The following is a 22631-nucleotide window of genomic DNA, read 5'->3' as shown; positions in this document are numbered from 1 at the left end:
TATAGTTATCTTTCAAATCTTTCTCTAATATAATGTAATTGACACAGACAGACATTGATTCATTCTTTAAGTGAGAAGGTATGTAGGCTGATCAGCAGTTGAAAGCAATGTGTTCTGATTAGTTACAGTTGATGCACACTTTACATTGATGTCAATCAGTGACTTCTTCAGAAGTGATCTCAGAGACTCAGAGACCTGTTTGAATAGTGAAAACTCTTGCTTGTGTATAGACATTTGAATCTATTCAGTTCATGACATCTGCATCATTGCTGTTCTTCAGCACAGGTGTATAAGTCACTGAAGTGTAACATCTTCTATCACTGTTCTGTATACTCTTGAGCTTGATAAGATGATCATTCAATGTCCGGAGCTGTGTGTAGAAGTCTTTATAAGTCTGGTCTTCATCTACACTTACCAGAGTCTGTAAGAGTTTGAAAGTCAATATCTTCTTGAGCATACTAATCTTCATTTCATTCTCTCAAGATTGATCATCTGCTTCTAGAATCTTGATGTTGAAGTCAGGAATGAATGTTGTAAGAAAAGTGTTTCTCTGTCAGACACTCTATAATTAATCTAATGCTTTCTGTTGCATGGCAGTGTCTTAGAACAGGATATCAAGATATCTGATGATATTATCAGACATTCACAATGCTAGTTCATATGCTTTCATTCATGAATGAAACTTCTGTTTCACATGATCTTTCAATTGTTCATTGATATACTAATCTTGATTGATTAATAAACCGATGATATCTTCATCTACACTCAGTTTCACAAGCATTTTCATTCTTCATGATGAGTAGAGAGTGAGATCAGAAGCATTGAAATATACAGAAGCATCTAAGCATTTCTTCAGTGCTTTTATATTCAATTCTGTAGGTGTTGAAATCACATGAATTAATTGTTGAATCTCTTCATATTGAAGTTGTTGAGTTGCATGTATATCAGCTATTTATTGTTATTGTAATTTCAACATTGCTCAGAGCCATTGTGGCATCACATCTATGCTCACATTCAAGAGTTCTATATTATCATTAGACATGATTATATTGATCATTGAATGTGTAATTGTATGAATATCTTATATATCTGAGGGTCAGAACTCTCAGATCTTTTACTGATATTCTCTTTGTAAGATTTTGTTACAGAATCAGAACAACTGATAAGCAAGCTTCTATCTGAGAACTCAGTGTTCACTTTAACTGATTGTTTCTCTTTTCTTATACATCATTACACATTCAGATATCTCTCAATGAATAATCATTTCTAATGAGAAGACAATGTGTGAATAATTGTTTTCTAATAAGAAGATGATGAATGTTTTTCTAGTGTAAGAGATCTACACTGAATAGATCAGTATGATATTGATAGATCTTATATAATAAAGAGAAAAACATTACGGAAGAAAAAGAAAGAGAAAGTGCAAGAATCAGTAATCAAAGTGAATATTTATACATGTATGTGATAGTGTATGCAGTGGAGCTTTGAAGCAGAAGAATCTATACATGTTCATGGCAGCTGAGGATCAGTGATCAAGAATGGCTGAGAATCGGGGTGTATGCATTCAAGAATGAAGTGATATGTGTTCGAGAATGGAGCAGTATGAATCTGTGAAGTGTAATGAAATAGTCTATATGATTGATCGGGCGCAGCCCGCCACACAGGTTATGAAATTTATAAAAAACTTAATATAAATATTGAGATAAACTATGAAATAATTATCAATAGATTGTATTATAGATTAATGAAGAGATATCTCTCTACTGTAATTACTGCAACTTCATTCAGAAACATTCATTATAAACTGATTATAACTCTGATGAAATTTCTCAACATCTGAAGTCATCAGAATGCAGATAATAAAAGAAAAATAATCAGAAAATTACTACTGAGCTGATAAGTTACTCTATCAGATAACAATTTTTAATAACACTAACTTTCTAATTTGAAGAAAATTATGTGAAAATGATCATATATCAGTACTCTGATTTCTTAACTCTCATCTAATAACTTCTATGAATAATTACTTTGTATATATATATCTCTGAATCTTTCTCTTTAAACAATTGAAAACCCTGAATTCTGAACACTTCTTCAAATACTTAATTCAAATCTTTATATTTCATATCAATCATGTCTTCAGTTCAATCTTGAGATACATTACAAAGTCATTATAGAATATCTAGAATCAGAGTTGAAGAATCATTGAAGAGTGTCTCTCACAGTGAATATATAAACTAGAATAAACAATCTTACATTTATAAAAGTTACATGTTATTATATTGATGAGAACTGAACTTATTAAGAGACATTAATTAAATTTGAATCATTGATCAGTAGTTATACTGAGGATTATAGAGTAGAGATATTAATAACAGTGATGAAAAACAACTATTAAGATATTAGTCTCAGTCTTCTTATAATTATAACTGATAATGCTGTAAATAACTACACTATGATAAAGAGCTTAGAGTAAAAATTGACTTTGCATTTCTGAAATGATAAATAAAGTCATATTCTCTATATTGTTTATATAGTTCAACTTGTGATATAAACACTGATAAAGAATCTTAATATCAAGATAAAGAATAATAAGATGACTGATTCTTGAAATGAGAATGAGATGAAAGTGATTACTTAAGTAACTTTTACATTCACTTTATAAAAGATAATATTTTTTAATAACACTTTTTAATATTACTTTTTAATAATGCTTTTTGATAACACTACTGTTAATTTTGAATAGATTGACTAATAATTTAAATATCACAGATTTGAAACATTGCTAATATGATTTATATCTTCTCTAAATAATAACAATGATTTCATGATATTCAATAAATAAACAAATCAGTCATATCACTGAATATGATACAGAATATTAGAATATAATGAAGTTCAATATATAAGATGACTGTTCAGACTCTTTGATTGTGTCAGATAATTGATCATTGAGTATAACACTCTGATTAGAAAAAGATTCAGATATTGAAACTTTCTGATATAAAGTGAACTCAGTTGAAATATGTGATTGATTTACTGTTTCAGTTTTATAAGATAATGAAGACAGTCTTAATCACTTATATATCAGTACTGCAGTCAGTCTGATGAATGTATAACAGTTTATTTACTTATCTTGAGAAGCAGTTAAATCACTTAAAAAGAAATTCAGTCTGAGATAATGCTATAGCACAGGCTATTATTACTGTAAGAGATAAACTGACATATTATTACAGCAAAACTGAACAATCTTTTACAGAGTACTATACTATTGCAGCTCTACTAGATCTCTCTCATTGAGTTAATATCTACACTTCTCAAGATCAAACAGAGAAGAAATGAGACTTGTATATTAAATTAGTCTGAGACTACTATAATACTAACTATCAGAGATTTGAATGAGCACATGTTAGAGATGTGAAGACAGTGAAATACAATTCTTTAGTAAATAATGATCTTTGATAATACTTCATATCACATAGAACTATAATACTAACTTTGAAACAGAACTTACATACATTAATTACAACTGAAAATCAGGCAAAACTACATACTTATAAAACAGAATTTGATCACTATCTTCAAGATAATCTGATAAATTTACACATTAAATCAATTCTAGAGCTATGAAAAATTGTTGAGAGTACATATTCAACTATTGCACTGATAACATGTAATATTCTGACAATTTCATTGACAGAGATGAGAATGAAGTGAAAGTTTAACTCAAGCTGAGATATTTATCACTATCACTGAGAACAATTACAAGGAGAAACAATCAAGAAACTCATGATTATAAAACATAGAATTATCAGACAGTTTAATATCTCTGATCACAGTATATCAGAGAAGTGTAGTTTTCATGAGAAAGTAGAGAATAAACTTGTATAAAAATGTATTTAGTTATTTCATGAGCATTACTAATAATTGTTACCAAATTCTGATTATATAAGCAATCACTGAATGAACTGAATAAGACTGAATTTGATCTTCAGTCTCAGTTTCATTCTGATTTTAAAAGAATAATCATCTTTCACAGTTTATTCTGAGAAATTACTCTCATTTCACTGCTCTTGCATTAAATCTGGTCATTTTTCACATCATTTCTCTCAGAAATGGTTCATTTTCAGATTTTTTTAATGCTTGATCCTGGTGAGACTCATGTCAAGAAATGTATGAGATCAGATCAAATGAGATCAAATGTGAAATTCATGGTTCTGCCGGCCAGTCTAATTGAGATGTTCACTATCATCAGCAGATGCAGATCTGTCAACACATGAAGATTCTATGTAAATAAATATAAACATCAGCATCTGCATTCATGCAAAATTGTGTCAGAAAACACAATCAGAAGCTCACTGAGAAGAAAAACAGTCAAGAATGTATAAGAAGATGAAGAAGATGTGTTATTTATAATAATACATTCTGATAATTGTTAGAAGAAAACAAGTCCTGATTATATTCTATAATACATTACACTTACTGCTAATGAACTGTCTGATATAGGCACTACAATGACACTTGTTGTGAGAACAGAGAGTCATCGCCAGAAATATGTATAATGTGATAGATAAATGAATAGAAGATGTTAAACAGGAGAAGAGGCAGGAATCTTGAAGAAGATAATAATGTTTGATGATAATAATAATAGAGAAGATGATTGAAGAATGAGAAAAGTTAGTGAATGAGTGATGTAATATAGTGAAAGTTTCTTTGTGAGAATGTACACAGAATACAAGCTGAATCAGAGATAAATCACACAATTGTGAACACTAGTGACACACTAATCTGCATGAAGCTAGAGTGTATATCATGATCACATAAGTGTGACTGAATCTGATAAGGGAGAATATGATTCAGAAGAATATACAACTGTCAGATAATAACACAGCCGCTTCTGAACTTGCTTACAATGTAAAGGAGTCATAGCGGCCACCAATTAATTTAGTGTACAGTATATAAGAAGCCGGTGTATACCTGTAATCGTACGCTGGCTCAAGCAATCTTTGAATCACAAGTAAGTGAGTCAATTGTCACAGAAAATACTGTAATTAAGTATATCTTAACAGAGAACAGATAATCAGACCTCTATAATACAGACTACACATCTGAATGCAATGAATCTAGATTTGAATGCTATCACTAAAGTATTAAATTCTCTGAAAAAGAAATCCTCTGTGTGAAAATCTTGATATTATGAGCATCAAGCTTGCTTTAACTGTAAATGTCAAAATCATAATGTAAAAGATTGCACACAGTATGCAGAGTCAAGAGAAGTAAGAGAGTTAAAAAACTAGCAAAATCAGTGAGCTCAGAGACACTTGCTGATATTCTATGAAAAGTCTTCAAAGTGAAAGAGATACTCATATTAGATGACACTCTGAATTCTGCAAATATCAAGAGAAAGCAGGCTTCTGAATACGATGTGAGTGAGAATGAAGAAGCAGATGCTCACCTCAATGTCTTAAGACTTGAAATGTTAATGTATAGAGAGCAGTTGAATAAGAATTAAGAGATGACTGTAAAAGTATTAGCAGATACAGAAGCTTCTATACAATATATCAGTGTTTATATAATTCAAAGACTAAAAGAGATCTGCTGAGTGAAGAATTCTCAATGTATAAGATTATCTGATAACTAATATTTAGTATCATCTGCAAGAGTAAGAGTTGTCTTACACTTCACAGAATAATCTTACTATATCTGAGTGTGAGAGCTGCAGAATGTGAAATACAATCTTATTTTCAGACTCAATTGATTTCAAAGATTCAATCTGCAGATTCAATGATGTACATGCTATATACAGTTAACTGATAAGATGAAAACAGTTCATACAATTCTATTAACTAATATAAGAAGAACATTTCATGTCTCTAATATAGAAGAATTAAATCTGCTTACACATTAATAAGTAAAGAGAATGATTTATAAGACATCATCTGAAAGTATTTTATATATTATACAGAATCTGAAAGTGGAGAAAATCAAGATAAAGAATATATAAGAGAATAAGTATATAAAGAAGCTTCTGAAGAAGTATGAAAAGATCTTCTGAACAGATCTTTCACTGAAATTGCTGCTGAAATGAGAATTTGTACATGAGATTAACATAGAGAATATGAAATCAGTCAATTAAAATGTGTACCTTCTGTTGCAAATGCATCTTGAAGAACAGAAGTGTCAGATCACAGACCTTCTAGAATGTAGTCTTATATAATTCTCAGCAAGTGCATGGGGCTTCCCAGTTCTATTTGTGAGAAAGGCAGAAGAGAAGTGATGAATATGTATCAATTATTAAGCACTTAACAAGCTTATAATCAAGAATGAATATTCACTGTCATAGATTCAATAACAGTTGAATACAGTTGAAAATGTCTGATATCTATTAAAGATCAATCTTCTCTCAGAATACTGGCAGATCTGTATAGATGAACTGTCAGTATCATGAACTGTGTTTAATATGTAATGAGAGAAGTTTGAATTTCTAGCAATATTATTCAGTCTGATAAATATACTCATTATCTTTCAAATAATGATGAATACAATTCTTTATAAACAGAATGAAATCTCATGTCTTGTATATCTGAATAACATTCTAGTCTTCTTAAACTCATATAATGAACATCTGAAGCATCTTAATAAAGTGCTTATAACTCTGACAGAGTATAAGCTCTACATTAAATCAATCAAGTGTGTGTTTGAAACAGAAGAGTTAAAGTTTATAAGACATGTGATGAGTGATGACTGTATACATTTCAGAGAAATTGAATGTTATAGTGAATTGATCACAGCTGAGAAATATTCATCATGTATAACAATTCCTTGAGTTAATCTCATACTATCACAGATTTATCAAGAATTTCACATGAATAGCTGTATTACTCTCAGATCTCTTAAGAGAAATAGATGCTAATCTGCAGAAGAAGAAGTTTCAGTCAATCATCTGAAATACTGCATGTGAAGAGGTCTTTCTCATGCTGAGAAAATGTATGATAACATTCTCAGTGCTTATTTAATCAGATTATGATAAATCTTTCTACATTAAGACAGATGCATCTGAATGAGCTATCAGAGGCATTCTTCTGTAGATGAGTAAGAATAGCAAGCTGCACTCAGTGATATATAATAATAGAAAACTATCAGATATCAAGCTCAATTACTCAGTATATAAAAAGAAATTGCTAGTGATTAAGCATACACTGATATTATAAGATAGATATATTAACAATAAGTATATAATAACAGTGATTATGAATCATGAAAGTCTCATCTATCTATAATTAATAATAAAATCTTTCAAACATTTAGTATGTTAAATCTCAGAGTTCTAAGTATATAATCTTTATATTAAATACTGAAAGAAATTAAATGCTGTGATATCTAATGCAATCAGTTACAGACCTGATTTCATAAGTAAGAGTTCTGTGAATCAGATATGAGAGAAGTTCACATTAAATATACTGAGAGAATATAAGAAATCAGAATGAGTGAATACAATGATCTCTTACTTGAGAAATAACAAAATATCAGATGATAAGTATCTTGTGAAAGTGATAGAAGAGATGCTTCTGAACTTCAAGCTGAGGAAATTGAAAAATAATGTTATACTTTATCACAATCTAGAATATGTGAAAGCTCTCTATCTGAAACATTTATTTAGACATGACTTAGTAACTTACATATATAAGAAATTCAGTCACTTAGAAAGCTCTGAACTCATGAGTGTACTTGAATCAAGAGTATACTGACTAAGTATGACTGAGAACATTCAGATGTATGCTCATGAGTGTCTGAATTATCAGGTTATGAAAGAATCTAAGAAAGAATTAGAATGTAAGAAAGTACAATATCAGATAAAATATATAATACAACTCTTCAAATAATGAGAGATGAACCTTATAGATATATTACTGCAAATGTTAAATGAAAATTATTAAATAGTTACTGCTATTGACTATGCTACTGACTGATCAGTCATGAAAGCAGTTTCAGAGATAATAGAGAAGATGATGATGAAGTTTCTATATAATGAGATCTATATCAACTATGAAATACTATGCAAGATTCTAACTGATAATGATGTGAATCTTATGAAAGAAGTGATGAGGCATTTCCTGAGCCAGTTACAGATAAGACATAATAGAACAACATCATATCACTCATGAATGAATGAGAAGATGAAATGCTTGAATGAAATTCTGAATAACATGCTGATGAAATATCTAGTGAGTAAGTCTATGAGATTATGAAATGAATATCTCAGTCAGACACTATTAGTCATGTGAATTCAGCAGTATGCAGTCTTCAAGCATTTATCATTTTATCTGTTATATGAATTGCATCTGTACATTCTAGAGAATGCTTTAGAAAAGATGAGAAAGAAAACAGTGATTACAGATGCAGTAGAAACAATAGTTGTGAATACAATAGTCATGAATATAGCAGTTATTATTATTATTATTATTCTTCAATTATAGATGTATGCAGTCAGAGACTATGACATCTACCTGAGAACTTTAGTTCTCAGGGTTTTTTCTATGTCTGTAAAGTTATCTATTGTACATTCATCAATTTCAGATATGCAAAATCAGAAAATTCCAGCCCAGAATACAAAAATTGTTTACAAATTGCAGTGTTTTAACATCTTTTGATACTTTGAAACCATTTGACAATATCATGACAAAAGAAAAGAGAGAAAGAACACAGTCTCAAAGATAGACACATTAAATAGATAGATAGAAAGAAATTGAAAGGAAAAGATACAGAAAAAGATAAAGTAAAGAGAGACTATAACAAAACAAATTATTAAAAGAGAGTGTATAGCTGTTTTAACAGACTATATCTGATTGATTTCCTCCTCTTCATATTCAGATAATTCTGAATTTAGCCATTTTCTTGTAGCTGCTTGAGTTTCTGATAGAAAGTCTATTAAGTATTTAATTCCTGTCTCAGTTGAGAATAAGAATCTCATATTTAATTGATTTAGATCATACTTCTCTTTCAATCTGGCTCTGAGACTATTGTATAATGCACAGTGCATTATAATATGCTCAGAATTCTCATTTGTATTGCAGAATGAGCATTCTATTGAGTCAAATCTATCATCAAATCTTTGTATATAAGATTTGAAATAGCCATGTCCTAGTTTCAGCTGTATTATAGATGAGAATATTTTCTTTTTACATTTAATTGAACAAGATTTCCACTTGGGTTTTGTTTCAAATCTTGAATAATGTATACTCTTCTTTTGTTTCTGTCAGCTTTCATTTCACTTGTCTAAACAAGATTCTTTTATTTTTCTCTTTATAAAAGACCAGGACACAATTTTTTGAATAGATCTGCTTAATTCTGCACCCTTTTTTGCAGCTGAATCAGCCAATTCATTGCCATGAATATTCATATGAGCAGGAACCCAGTGTAGATGAATTCTCAGCTTTGATATTCTTCTCTTTTGAATTTTTAAAACAGAGTTTAAGATCAGTTCAAGATTCATTTGATCATTATGAATCTGACTATTTCTAAGTCTTTTTAAAGCAGCTTGACTATCAGAGAATATCCATACCTCTTTCAAACAATTTCCTCTTTTATGAGATTTTATTTCAATGAGTTTGAAAGCTTTCACTATTGCAAATAGTTCAGCATCAAAGACTTCACATTCAGAGCCTAGATTCCAGAAATCTGAGATAAAATTAATATTATCTTCAGTATAAGCAATGCCTGCGCCTAATCTATTCAAGTTCTCATTTTTTGAGTCATCTGAATAAATCAGAATAGAGTCTTTTATATTGATTGTAGAAATTCTCTTCAAATGCTGTTCATATTCTTTCTCTTTTAATAGTTCACTTATTTATAAGTCTATAAGAGATTCAAGCTTTTTTCTCCAGAGAGATAACTTCTCATGATCAACTTTTTCAACATTTAAAGAAGAAAATTGATTTTTAATCAGAGAGCATAGTCTGTACAGTTGAGAAGGCATTTTCTTTGAAGAATTATTTTCATTCCAATCAAGAAATCTATTCCAATCCAGTTCATTTCCAGAGTTAATTGATGAAAATGAAGAAGAGACTCTTTCTCTGATTATATGATTTGAGCTCATCTTTACAACTCTCAGAGCATAGTTCATACAGGCCTTTTTAAATCTAATAGCAGGAGGAGAAATTGAAGCTTCAATTTCCATTGCTTTAATAGGAGATGATTTAAATGCTCCCAGAATTCTTCTCAAGACTCTGTTTTGCAGACTTTGAAAGAGTTCAGTGAAATTCCCTTGATTATTCCATCAAACTTGAACTCCATAATCAGCTACTGATGTAATACAGGCTATATATAACTGTCTCATAGCCTGGAAGGATAGACCCCTCTCTGTATTTGATAGTCTGATTATGTTGTTCAATAGTCTTTCTGCCTTGACAGTTCTTTGTTGAATGTGATATTTAAAGTTCAATTTGAAGTTTAATCATACTCCTAATCATTTGACATTTACACTGGATTTAATCTCACTATTTAAAAGAGTTAGAGATAGTTCTTTCTCATTGAATCTAGAAAAGAAATGAATTAACTCAGTTTTATTCATATCAAATTGAATTTGATTGATATCTGCTCTAACAAAGATTTCCTTTGCAGCTTCTTCAATTACTTTCAAATTCTCTTTGATAGTTTTTGAGCTGTAGACTAGATCAATATCATTCACATAACTCAGAGATTGCACTATTCTCATATTTCTATTTTTGAATAGATATGCAGTGTATATTGCAAATAAAATGAGTGAGATTGAAGATCTCTGTGATACTCCTATTTTTATCTCAGTCTTGTCTTGTTTCATTCCATCAAAGAAGAGTTGTATAATTCTTTTAGACATAAAACAGTTAACTCATTTTATTAGAGAAAGTGACAGTTTTAATATCTTCAATGTCTGAATTAACTTTGACTTTGAAACATGATCAAATGCTTCTTTTATATCAATAAAAACTGCAGTTGAGATCAGACCCTCATGCTTTGCTATTTGAATATCATGAACAACTGAGAGAACAGTGTCAATTGCAGAACACTGTTTTCTATCTCTCATTTGTTTACTGAATAAAAGAGAATCATCTATAGAGCTTATAAAAGATAGTCAAGTAGCTATTATCTTTTCTAAAACCTTTTCTAGGCAGTTCAATAGAGATATTACTCTATATGACTTAGGAATTGAAGTTTTTCTATTAGGTTTTGCAAGAATCACTTCAGTGACTTCTCTTCAGCATTCAGAATGATATCCATTTTTCAAGAGATTGAAAAAGAGCTCAAAATATTCATTCTTTAAGTAGGAATATGTATTTTGAATAATCAAGTGATTAATTGAATCAGGACCTGCAGCAGTTTTAACAGAACTTGAGAAGATAGCTGACTCTAATTCATCTTGTGTAAGATCAGGCCATTCCCAGTCATTTTCATCAATGTAGTTGAGAAGTGATATATTCTCTTCCTCTGAATCTGAATCTGAATCTGGTGAGTTCTGAAAGAGAATTCTCATGAAAGCTTGACATTTTTCCTCAAAAGAGTTTGCTGTATATGATTCATTCTGAAACTCATATTCTAGAGCTGGAAGTTTTGCTACACTTCTTGTTTTAGTATAGTTAAAAGCTTTAAAAACTTCCTTTCCTTGTGCTTCTTCAAGAAATTTATTCCAGCAGTCTGTTTTAGCTCTTTTAATATCTGAAAAATATTCATTTCTAACAGCTTTGAACTCTTTATCAGATATTACATCATTCTTTCAATCTCTTCTAGCAGTAGCTAATTCTTTTCTTTTAGATGAGATATTCTCATTCCATCAAGGTTTTGAATACTCAGAAGATTTTCTTTTTGAAATATTATCTCTAACACTTGTTAGAATAATAGATGTAATAAGCTTCACTCTATTCTCAAGCATTTCATTTGAGATATCTTGACCAGAATTCCAATATAGCTCATTCTGTCTTTCAGATTTTAACAGTTTTATGCTTTCTTCAACTGCTTTTCAATCAGCTTTTTCAAAGTTATACTGATTAGAGAGAAGAGGATTTTCACTCATTTATTTTTCACTCAGTTCAATATTAAATTGAATAATCTCATGATCTGATCCTGATGTGTCATTTGAATCAATAAACCAGTTTACAAGTCTTCTTTTCATTAGATTTTGTGACATGAAAGTTAGATCTATAATAGACTTCTGTTTCATGCCTTTTCTAAAGAATGTTTGTTGATCAGACTTATTAACCAAATCTGTTAAATGCTCAAAGATTCATTCAACCAGATTATCAGCTCTCACTGCTCTCTTGCATTCTGAATTTCATCAGAGATAATGTGCATTGAAATCTCCTGCAATTATAGAGTTTCTTGATGAAGTTATGTTCAGAAATCCTCTATCAATTGTTCAGATATTGTTATTTTCCTTCAATGACTTTTCATTATAGATATTTATGAGCTGTATAGTATCAAACTCATTTTCTTTATCTATAATATCACTCACCAGAATATCAGAGTCAGACATGATATCAAATCTTAGATTAAATTGATATCTTGATCTCTTTCTTCCATAGATCACTACTCTTGACTTTATCTCAGACTTTTGAGGTAAAAAGCAGTAGTAGCTTGAATGAGAAATGACATATTTTTGCTCAGCATCAAAATTCGGCTTCTGAAGCAGTACAAAATCAACTTTTTATTCAAATGCAATTTGAAGACACAAATAAATGCAATTTGAGTTTCTATTCATATTATTTTGAATAAATGTGATTTTTGAAGAGTTTTTAAACTTTTTTTGTTGTTTTTGTTGTATATTCATACTAAAAGAGAGTAGAGAAGAATCTAATCACTATCATCAGATAGTAGATTATAACTGTTCTGAAAAGTAGAAATCTCAACTGCTTGCATTATATCTAGTTTATCACCAGAGTCATTTCTCAATTCTCTAATCTTAACAGGAGTTTGAGAATTCAAATTCTGTTTACATTTTGCTGGAGAATTGAAGTTTGAAGACTTAGATAATTGAGAGTTTCTTCTTTTTAAGCTTGCAGTTGTGAGTTTACTGGCTTGACTCTTCTCTTCAGTTCTAGATTGACTTTGAGCTTCATCTTTTCTCCAGTTCTTTTGAGTTCTAGAAGCAAACATACATTCTTTTGAGCTAGATGCATGTTTTTCTTTGCAATTAGAGCACTTAAGCAGAGTATATTGACAAATTTCATCTCTTTTTGAGCATGTTTCACATTTATGCTCACTAGTTTTGTGATCTCTGGCACAGAATGTACATTTTGAGTCTCTAAAACATGAGATTGCAAAGTGTTCATATCTTTGACAGTTTGAACACTGTGTTTGAGCTTTGAGATTCATTCTTGAGTCTTTGTATTCATGAACTCTCATTTTCAAACCTGCTACTCTTACTTCAGAGATCTTTGACTGTTCAAGTGTTTTTGTATATACTAGAACAGAGGCATTTCTCCTGCTTTGTCTGAACTCAATTGAATTTAGTCATACAGGCTTCTTTCTCAGTTGAATGGAGTTGTATTCTTTCAATTCATTTTTAAGAAGTAGCATTTCTTCTTCACAGTCAAAAATTTCAACTGGAATATCATGAAGAATGAATTTGTCTCACTTTTCATCTCTTTCAGATAGAATTGTTGTGTTTAGCAATGATTCTACTGCTGACTTTCAGAGATTCTCATTCTGAATAAGGAATTCAGCACTGAATTCAGGCATTGTAGTCAGAATGATGGAGTTTCCAAAGAATGATGACTCAATTGAAGCTATAACTGGTTTTTAAACTTCAATATCAGTCATCAACTGAGAAAAGAACTACTGATTAATTTCATTTCTGATTTTGAAAATGAGATTTGAGTTTAGCTTGTTTCTTTGCAGAATGTCCTGATTTGAGACTTTGAGAATAAGTCTTCTATTTCTGAAGATTTGGAAGTTTTTCTCTTTTTGCATTTTCTTTTTCACTTTTCTATGAATAGAGGCATGAGCAGTATTCTTCTCAGTTTTCTCAGAATTTTGAGCAGGTTTTGAGACAGCAGATTTAGAGACAGCAGATTCAGCTGCTTGAGCATATGTTTTCTTCTGATTCAAAGAAGAAGAAGAAGTAGAAAGAAAGAAAGAAGAAGAGCAAGATGAAGAGTCAGTGATTATACTAGGAATTTTCAAGGTTTTTTGAACTGTGTTTGAGATTCCAAGTTTGAACTTGATCACCTTCTGTAGTTGTCTAGCCTGAGCATGAAGAATTAACAGAACTTCTTCATTCATCTCACTCAGACACTGCTTTTCAAGAATCTTGCTTGCTTTTTCAAGTTCCTGTATTTCAAGAACTTGTTGTTTCTCTATTTCTTCTTTCTTTCTTCTCTTCAGAATTTCAATCTCAGAAATAGCATTTGAGAGAGCATCTTTTTCCATATCAACTGAGTGTATTTTTGAACTCATTGTTTTCACTCAATAAAAAGTTGGTCAGACTGTTTCAATTGAGATATTTCTAAGTCTGTTTTCAATTGAAAAGTTGGTCAGACTGTTTCAAAAGAAGAATAAAAGACTTTTGTGTATAAAACACCTGATTTTTTTCACACTAGTTCAGTAACTAGGTTAGATTTTTGAAGAGAATCTAATAAACTAAAATTGATTTTTAAGATAAATCAATAAAATCTTTACAATCTCTTTCTTGGGATACAGTGAGGAAAAGTATGATATCAATTGATAATAAATCAGATAATATGACAGTTTTTGAGAGAAAAACTGACAAAAAATAAATCAATTTTTTGCAGAGAAATTGATTAAAACTATTCAATTTTATTCTAAATCATTCAATTCTCCTCACACAACAAGTGTGCAACTCAAATCAGTTAATAAAGAGTGTAAAAAAGAATTAAGTATTAATGAAAGCTCTTCAGCCACTGAAAAAGTAATTCTTACTTAAAAGAATATGAAATTATGACAGAAAACAACTCTGCTTTTAATTCTTTGTAAGAATATTGTGTAAAACCCAGAGAAAAACACCTTACTTTTTCAAGAGAAGTAAAAAACTATTTCTAAGATCTTTTTTTTTGCATTAACTGCTGCAGAAGAATGAGATAGAAACTGCTAAGATATGCACTACTGTATATTCCCTACCAAGACTTTCCCTCTTCAGAGTCTTGATATTATAGAGAATATAAGTCTGTTTCTATATGATAATATAAATATTGCCAGCGGGATGTAGAGGAACTGGTTATTTATATCTCAAAATAGAAGACTTTGTCAATGATTATATCAATATAGAGTTAATTCTCAAATTCAATAGAAACCTAGTGTTGCTGTTCTCAATCCCTTGCAGAATCTATTGAATATTGAGGTATTAAAACTAGATTTAATATATCTCACTGTGCAGGGATCAAAGGCTCAGTCAGACCTTGGGGTATACTGATTTTATAGTTGTTGGTGTGCTGTTGACTCGTTGTCCACTGGTTATGTATTGAATGCTGTTGCCGAGGTATCTTTTTGTATCGTTCTGCTGGGGATGGGCCAGATTGAGAGGGGTAGTACAGGGGTGAGACTTGGTGTTGAAGTCTAGATACACTGGCGGCGGACCGTGGAGGTTGCACTTCAGAAGAGTCCGTTGATTATGTGCTTGATATTATCGCCGAGGTATCTTTTTGTATTTTTCTGCCGGGGATGGGCCAGATTGGGAAGGGCGGTACGAGGGTGAGACTTGGCGTTGGTGTTTTGGAACATCAAAGATGGACAGGGTTTTCGCGGAGGTCGCTCCTCGGATATCTCCACAACTACAGGTCGGGGATCTTCCAAAATCGAGAAGATTGGTGCATATGGCTAGGTCACTTCACCTTACAATTTGTATGGCACTCTGGCCCGGGGTTGTGGTGTGGTAGGGGAGAACGGGGGATAATCCCACACAGGAGCTTCGAACAACGTCCAGTTCACGTTTGGCTGGATAACTCCACCACCACACGGGGTATGCGGTCGGCGATGGGGTCAAAATGCTCGTATGATCGAGGGCTTTTCGATGGATCTATCGGCGGGTTCTTGTGAATGCGAGTATAGAAGTGATATCACCGTGACTCTGAGCAATGTTGAAATTACAACAGCAATAGATAGCTGGAATATAGCAGTTGCAGATATGAAATCAAGATTGAAAGAGATCAGTCATGCATGTATAAAAGTTAATAAGTTACTTCTGAACTGAGCAATTCAATTGAAAAGAATACAAGACTCACTAGTTAAGCAATTGAGTGTCAAGATGAAAATGTGAGTTCTTATATACAATGAGAATTCTGAGAAGTTTCAATCTAGATGATTTAAGTTATATAAAATACTCAAATCACATGCTCTGAGAACATATGTATTGAAAGAACTAGAGAGACAAGTCTTATATAACTTAATAAATAATTCATATCTTATAAAGATAAAGATGCAAGATCTAAGTGAATTATAATTATTCACAGCACTATCATCAGTGTTAAAAAAGAAGAGACTTATAATTGAAAAGTCTCATGAAGTAAGAGAAATCATAGACACTTACAAATCAGATAATCTTACTTATTCTGATCTTTTCACATTTATAAGAAAACAATGAGAAGAAATGAAGAAATCAGATAAATGCTATATTTCAATAAGTGATGAGACTGTAGCTAGTTATACAATTATCAGCAGCATGCAAAGAAGAGTATATACTGATAATCTTTTAAATGAGTATAAGAAAAAATCTTTGCACTTTTTATCTTGAAATGAATTATTCTTCTTCATGTATAGAAATCATCTGCTTCAGTTTCAGTGCATAATAAAAGAGATTAAGAAATAGATCTTCATTTTCTGTATCAGCAGATTATTGTAAATTCTGAGAGCACTTCTTAGTAATTGCTGAGCTGAGTATCTTAAACTTATTCAGAGAAAGACTACAGTCTTTGAGCATTATAATAATGAATGAAGAAAGGCAAAGACAAGAGACATCAGATCAATCTCAACAGTTATTATAAATAAGAGTGAGAAAACAGCTCTGTTGAAAGATATTAAGAATTTCCTGAACAAGTGAGCTCAGAGCTGATATACAAGATATAGAATTCTCTATTAAAGAGAGTTCCTGCTGTATGAGTCTTTTAAAACTGAGAAGTTCAGTTTCAGCTTATCTGTCACCAGGTATTTTGAGCTAGATATCTATGTACTCAATCTTTCAAGCATCAATAACAGCTGTCTAAGCAGTTTATTTATCCAGCTTCTCCTGCATTGTGTCATTCTCTTAGAAGATATCAATGCTGCTAGTACTGTATGAACAGAAGACAGTGAAACAATGAAAAACACTGGTCAGACTGCAGTAGACTCTTCACAGAAGAGTAAGTCTCAGAGAAATGTATCTCTGCTCATACTTCTTAATGCTCTGAATGATGTGTCTTCATAGAAAGGTCAATTGCTGATTATAATGATAAATCACATTGAGTGTTTGAATGACACACTCATCTGCTCTGGCTGTGTGAATAGACAGGTTTTATTTCAGCTTGCTGATCACAAAATGAGTTCTCATCTTTTCTGCATGATTTTCAAGTGGTCAGATGAGGATCAGCGCACTACAGAAAAGAAGTTCAATATTGAAACAATTGAGTGACTTGCAGATGAGTTTGCTGTCAAGGTTTCAGATCAGGTATTCAGCCCAGCTGAGATCCTGCTATTGTTCCTGCTTGAACACAAGCAGTTGCCTACCGACGCAGTGGCTGATGTGGAGAATTGGATTGCCAAAACCAGCAAAGAAAGAGGAAAGGTGAAGAATTACACCAGGGCACATGCAATTATCAATCCCACAGACTCTTTCAAGAACCTTACAGAGAGCACTCAAGTGCACAACACATGATCCACTGTGGAAGTCTGGCCGACCCAACATGTTCTTGCGTCTCAGTTTTATGTTTTGTAGTGGAATGTTTGATGTGGATGATCAATCTGGAGGCACTCTAGCGTTTTGTTTGACGAGATGTTATTTCGGAGTTTACCTTCTTGGCAGATGGACTGGGACGGATTTCTAAACCTCTTCCCCGGCTCTTTTGTTTGTGGAGGTCGTCTGTCAGGCAGTCCTCCTCCTGGGACTAATGCGCGCGCTTTGTTCTTTCTTTCTTTCTTTCCTTCCTTTCTTCTTTCCTTCTTACTTCTTCATGTTTTTCGGTCAGTAATTGTATGGCAACGCTGCTTGTTTTAACGCTGAATCTCGATGAGTCGCGTTCTATCCAGTGCAAGATCCGCCTTGTTTGATTTTTCTGTCGTAGTTCAATAATTGATGGAAGTTAGTCAAATTTTGTAAACATCACTAGCCATACATCGACGGGAAGTGTGGAGGGCGTACTGTAGATGTCATATGAATCTCTCCTCTGTTCGTAGGTTACCGTTTCTCCGAACTTGCTCAATACACCCTCATCTGATCAATGAAATTGTCCCTAGCTCATCTAATGAATCTTGTAGACGATGCGGTCTTTCACATTCGCTCTCCGTCTGTCTTGAAGGATGATTATTAAGGGGGCTGAAGGCATATGAAGCTAGTGCTCCTCCTAGCTTTGCTTATATCGCTCCATCTTCCCTTTCTCCTCACTTGTGTTGGGGACGAGATTCTCCGAGCTAGTTTCCTCCTTTCTTCCTCTCTTTCTTCTCGTTACTAGAACCAACCTCTTACTTAATATTAATCACTATTCCTTACCTGATTGAGATCTACCGTACAATTCCTTAGCCAACTGTTCTGTGTGTATTGAAGGCTTGGAAATTCTCAAGGGCTTTCGAAAGGTTGAAGGCCCCCGCGAAGCGGGATCTCATTATCGCACCAAGTAGTTTTAACCTATCTCGACCCCCCAAGTACACCATTTTGTTTGCCCTCTGTAAGACCCCCAAACAATATTCTCCATCCTTCCAGAATGTCCACTGCCGTGTTACAGACCCTTGTACTGAATGGTGAGGAGATTATTCAAGACGCCTAGAACCTTGATGGATCCAAAATCGCTTTCCCAAACCTACTCGATGTCGTATCACGTCTGCAAACGCAACTTGAAGTCCTACAAAGAAGTGTTAAAAATAGAGGTATGGTATTTAGTGGTAGATACATATTCGAGGTCCGCGTCATCCTAACATGCAAAATGTAACTACCGCTCGCCAGTTTCTGGGACCCCATTGAACCGGCCGATGCCATAAACTCAAGGAGACTAGCATTTAAAGTTACTGTCTCGTTGAAGGAACAGCTTCTTCAGGTGGTCGAAGTGTGTGGCGGGAGGACCAGCCTTTTTAAACTCCACCCTTCTTCCTTTTGCTCCTCATATCCGCCATCCATGCCGCTACGTTATCAACAGCCTGTTTAGGAGACCGCCTGTTCTCTATCAGGAATGACAGAATTTCAGCAGGGCTGAATTCCAGCTCCGGTACCTTACCAGCAAACTCATGTGCTAGTGGGTCGACTGCCTCCTGTTCAAAGGCAAACCAGAAGAGCCGGGCTATTGTTTCTTTATCTGCGAGGTGGAACTCGGTTTTCACATCCATGTGACCGGCTCGCAAAAGTGCGCTGTTGACTAGTTTGACATGACAGGTTGTCATGATTAACACTTAGCCATCTCCTACACCGTCGACAACATCGAGTAGTGTTGTCAGAGAAGCCATTCCCTCAGGCGAGCTTGAATTGACGACCTCCACATCTTTCAAAAGAATAACACAGTGGCCAGGAAGGTTGGCGAACAAGTTCCTCAGGCCGTTGTCATCGATGCTGGAAAGGTTGATTGTGTATATATTCAAACCAAAACACCCTGCGATGGACAAGGTCAAGCTTGTCTTTCCCATTCCCAGAGCCCCATGAAACAGATAGCTTCGTCAGTATGGAATGTCACGATACTGTTCTCAAGCATTCAGGTCAAGGAAGTCACGGACATCCTGTAATAAATATTCTATCACCTGCAAATCTAGGATGACGCTCGAAATTGGTCGCACATCCTTGGTCACAGGCTGCCTCCACCTGTCACCCAAGTGATCAAAGATAGACGTTTTATCGGTCATTGTCGCAAAGACTGGGAAATCCATCAGAGTGAATTTGCTTCGAAAGCTGTCTCTGGTAGGTCACGGTTGGTATGGAGAGTCGAAAGTTTCTATCCGTATATAAATATATATTCCTGCGTCGTTCTCGTTGCATCTCCCAAACGCCAACTTCTCTCAACTGCCCCGCCTTCTCATCCTTGCATTCTCGCTTGCCTCGTGTCATCTAGCTTCGAGCACGTGACCCCGCGACGTTGACCCCACGGCACTAGATGTATTTCTGGTATTGACGCTGGAAAATGTAACCTAACACCAAGCTACATGTAACGTCAGTGCAGAGGATCCTCAAGCGCGGTGTCATATCTTTTCAAGCCAGGCAGAACCAAAAGTCACCTGACATGTCTCATGTATACATTTATAGCGTCATCGACAGTAAAGTGATGAACTTCCCAGCAAATATTTGCCCCCCTCCGTCCCGAACGACGTGCGAGAACTGTCAGATCACGTGATCTGGCTTACTAATCCTTCCACCATATAACTTTCCACAAGCTAGCAACCTTTCAATCACACAAGCTTTACACCTTTCACAGGTTATGAGACCTGTTTTGTGCAAAATCACTGCCAATTCAGAATTCCTTGTCAATATAATCATTATTTAACTACTGCTTCATTTGATACACTTATCAGAAGTTAAAATTGTTTTATTCTATCAGTATTGAGATCTTATTGATCAATAATACTACTGCTCACTTAAAAAAAAAGAGGCTTGCAGAAAATGCATCACATTGTAAAAAAAAAGCAAGAAAAAGAGAATAATATTGACAAGAATTCAATAAATAAATATTAAGATAATGAATTCAATACAATCTCACTTATATACATATTTACAATCTTGTATTCTTTTCACTGAGTTAGTTACAGTTGATGATGATAATTCTTTACACTCTTACTCTATCAGTGAACATTCTTCTAAAGTATTTGAAAGCTTCATTAATAAACACTCTGAAACACTCTCTCAATTTGAAGCTGATTTGAATACAGCTTTTGACATAATCAGGCCGGCTCTCTGATCTACTTAATAGCTTAATAAAGCTAATTCTTATGAAGTTAACAGTTCAGATGAGATAAGATCAGATCAACAGATAAAGTATCTTAAGATAATATTTAAAATGAAGAAGAAGAAGTGAAGAGTTCTAGAACTTGAACTATAACTGAAAAAACTCTGTTAACAGAGATTCTCAATCTTCACAGATTAATCACAGAATGTTAATAATTATTCTGTCATTATCTTAACAGTCTGTACAGTCACATGAGATTCTAATCTCAGTGAAAGGTTGAAATTCAATCTTTGTAAACTGAATAGCTGTGTTGATAAGACAATCTCTCAATTTAAGAAAGATGTCAAGAATACTGTGAGATTAAACAGTCTAACTAACATATTTAATTACATCACATGAAGTATCTTCATGAAATTGAAACTGGTTGATACATAGTGTTAATATATGATAGAGAAACAACAGACTCAGAACTCTCTATAAAGAGATGATGAATGAGTACTATTCTAAAATATCAGAAACTGATAACTTTACATATTCATCTTGAACTCATTGAGTGCAGGTGTCAGACCATGTTTCTTCAAATATAATGAAAATCAGATTACTTATACTCTATGAAATGTGATTGAACAGAAATACTCTGTTTTTAAAACACAGTTATATTATGAGACAGTTCTGAAATTCATGTTTCTTGATAATACACAGATCATTAATCTACATACATTCTTTAATAAGTTTCAGTTCATTATTATAAAATTGAAGATGATGAATACTTCTCTCTCAGATGTATGAATATTTAATATCTTTTACTCAGTTCTACTCAACAATTGAAGAAATTATGTTCAGAAGAAGATAGAGAAGATACAGAATTTCAAATTCACAGTTGTGATATTAAATATTGATCTTCTCATGAAAAAGATCTGTTCACAGCTTAATTCTTTAAAAGATAAAAAGAATCTACAGAATACAGATTCTGCAGTTAACTCTGCTACAATAACTACTGCTACAATAATTACTATATCTATCAATTCTAACAACAATACATTGAATTCAGCCTGTGAAGACTGTACTGAACATGATTGTGATAGTACTTAAGAGAGCTTCTGAAATCATCAGAGATTGAGAAATTCATCAACATGTTCTGAATGTGAGAGATCTCACTTTGACATCTGTTAATTGATCAATTCAGACAGTGCTCTGAATAATTGAAGAATAAACAATGCTGTGAGAATAAAGAAATTCAAGAAAAAGAAGAAAAAGAACAATAGTAAGAATAGAACTTAACTATTTATTATAGATGAATCAGAGACCTATCAGATGACAAACCTTGCAGAGATTATCAATGTATCAGCCTGTTTTATGAAACTTCACAAGGATTCTCTCACTATATAAGATAGTAGCACTGAATGCTACATAGTGAGTGATAGATCATGATTTTCAGAACTTATAGCAATCAATAATTCAACAGTTTAAGTGATCAATAAGACTATTCTGAAGGTTCAGAGTGTCAGCACTGTGTTCATCTCAGTGAGTGAAAGATTGATAGAATTTAATTATGTATACTACATGTCAGAACTATCTACAAATCTGATCTCTGCTGAG

The 22631-nt window shown here is 32.9% G+C and overlaps 3 protein-coding genes across 3 annotated transcripts; 1 reads left to right on the top strand and 2 right to left on the bottom strand.

Annotated features, from left to right (window-relative positions):
* Window positions 1–244: 244 nt before the first annotated feature.
* BDBG_16455 (uncharacterized protein) lies at window positions 245–469 on the bottom strand (the record flags this gene model as incomplete). The annotated part of the gene is made up of 1 exon (XM_031724402.1): window positions 245–469. One exon carries the CDS (start codon window positions 467–469, stop codon window positions 245–247), a length of 225 nt encoding a protein of 74 aa, XP_031576628.1.
* Window positions 470–15472: 15003 nt separating this feature from the next.
* BDBG_01673 (uncharacterized protein) lies at window positions 15473–16023 on the top strand (the record flags this gene model as incomplete). The annotated part of the gene is made up of 1 exon (XM_002626956.2): window positions 15473–16023. Exon 1 carries the CDS (start codon window positions 15649–15651, stop codon window positions 16021–16023), a length of 375 nt encoding a protein of 124 aa, XP_002627002.1. The 5' UTR covers window positions 15473–15648.
* Window positions 16024–18707: 2684 nt separating this feature from the next.
* On the bottom strand, window positions 18708–20156 carry BDBG_01672 (mitochondrial chaperone bcs1). The gene has a single exon (XM_031720434.1). The coding sequence runs from the start codon at window positions 19543–19545 to the stop codon at window positions 19240–19242; it is 306 nt and encodes a 101-aa protein (XP_031576627.1). The 5' UTR covers window positions 19546–20156; the 3' UTR covers window positions 18708–19239.
* Between the last annotated feature and the right edge of the window lie 2475 nt (window positions 20157–22631).

This window comes from Blastomyces gilchristii (genome assembly GCF_000003855.2).
Source record: "Blastomyces gilchristii SLH14081 genomic scaffold supercont1.3, whole genome shotgun sequence".
Classification (NCBI taxonomy): Eukaryota; Fungi; Ascomycota; class Eurotiomycetes; order Onygenales; family Ajellomycetaceae; genus Blastomyces; species Blastomyces gilchristii.
The sequence above is the reverse complement of the archived record's forward strand: the minus strand, read 5'-3'. Positions and strand labels throughout refer to the sequence as shown.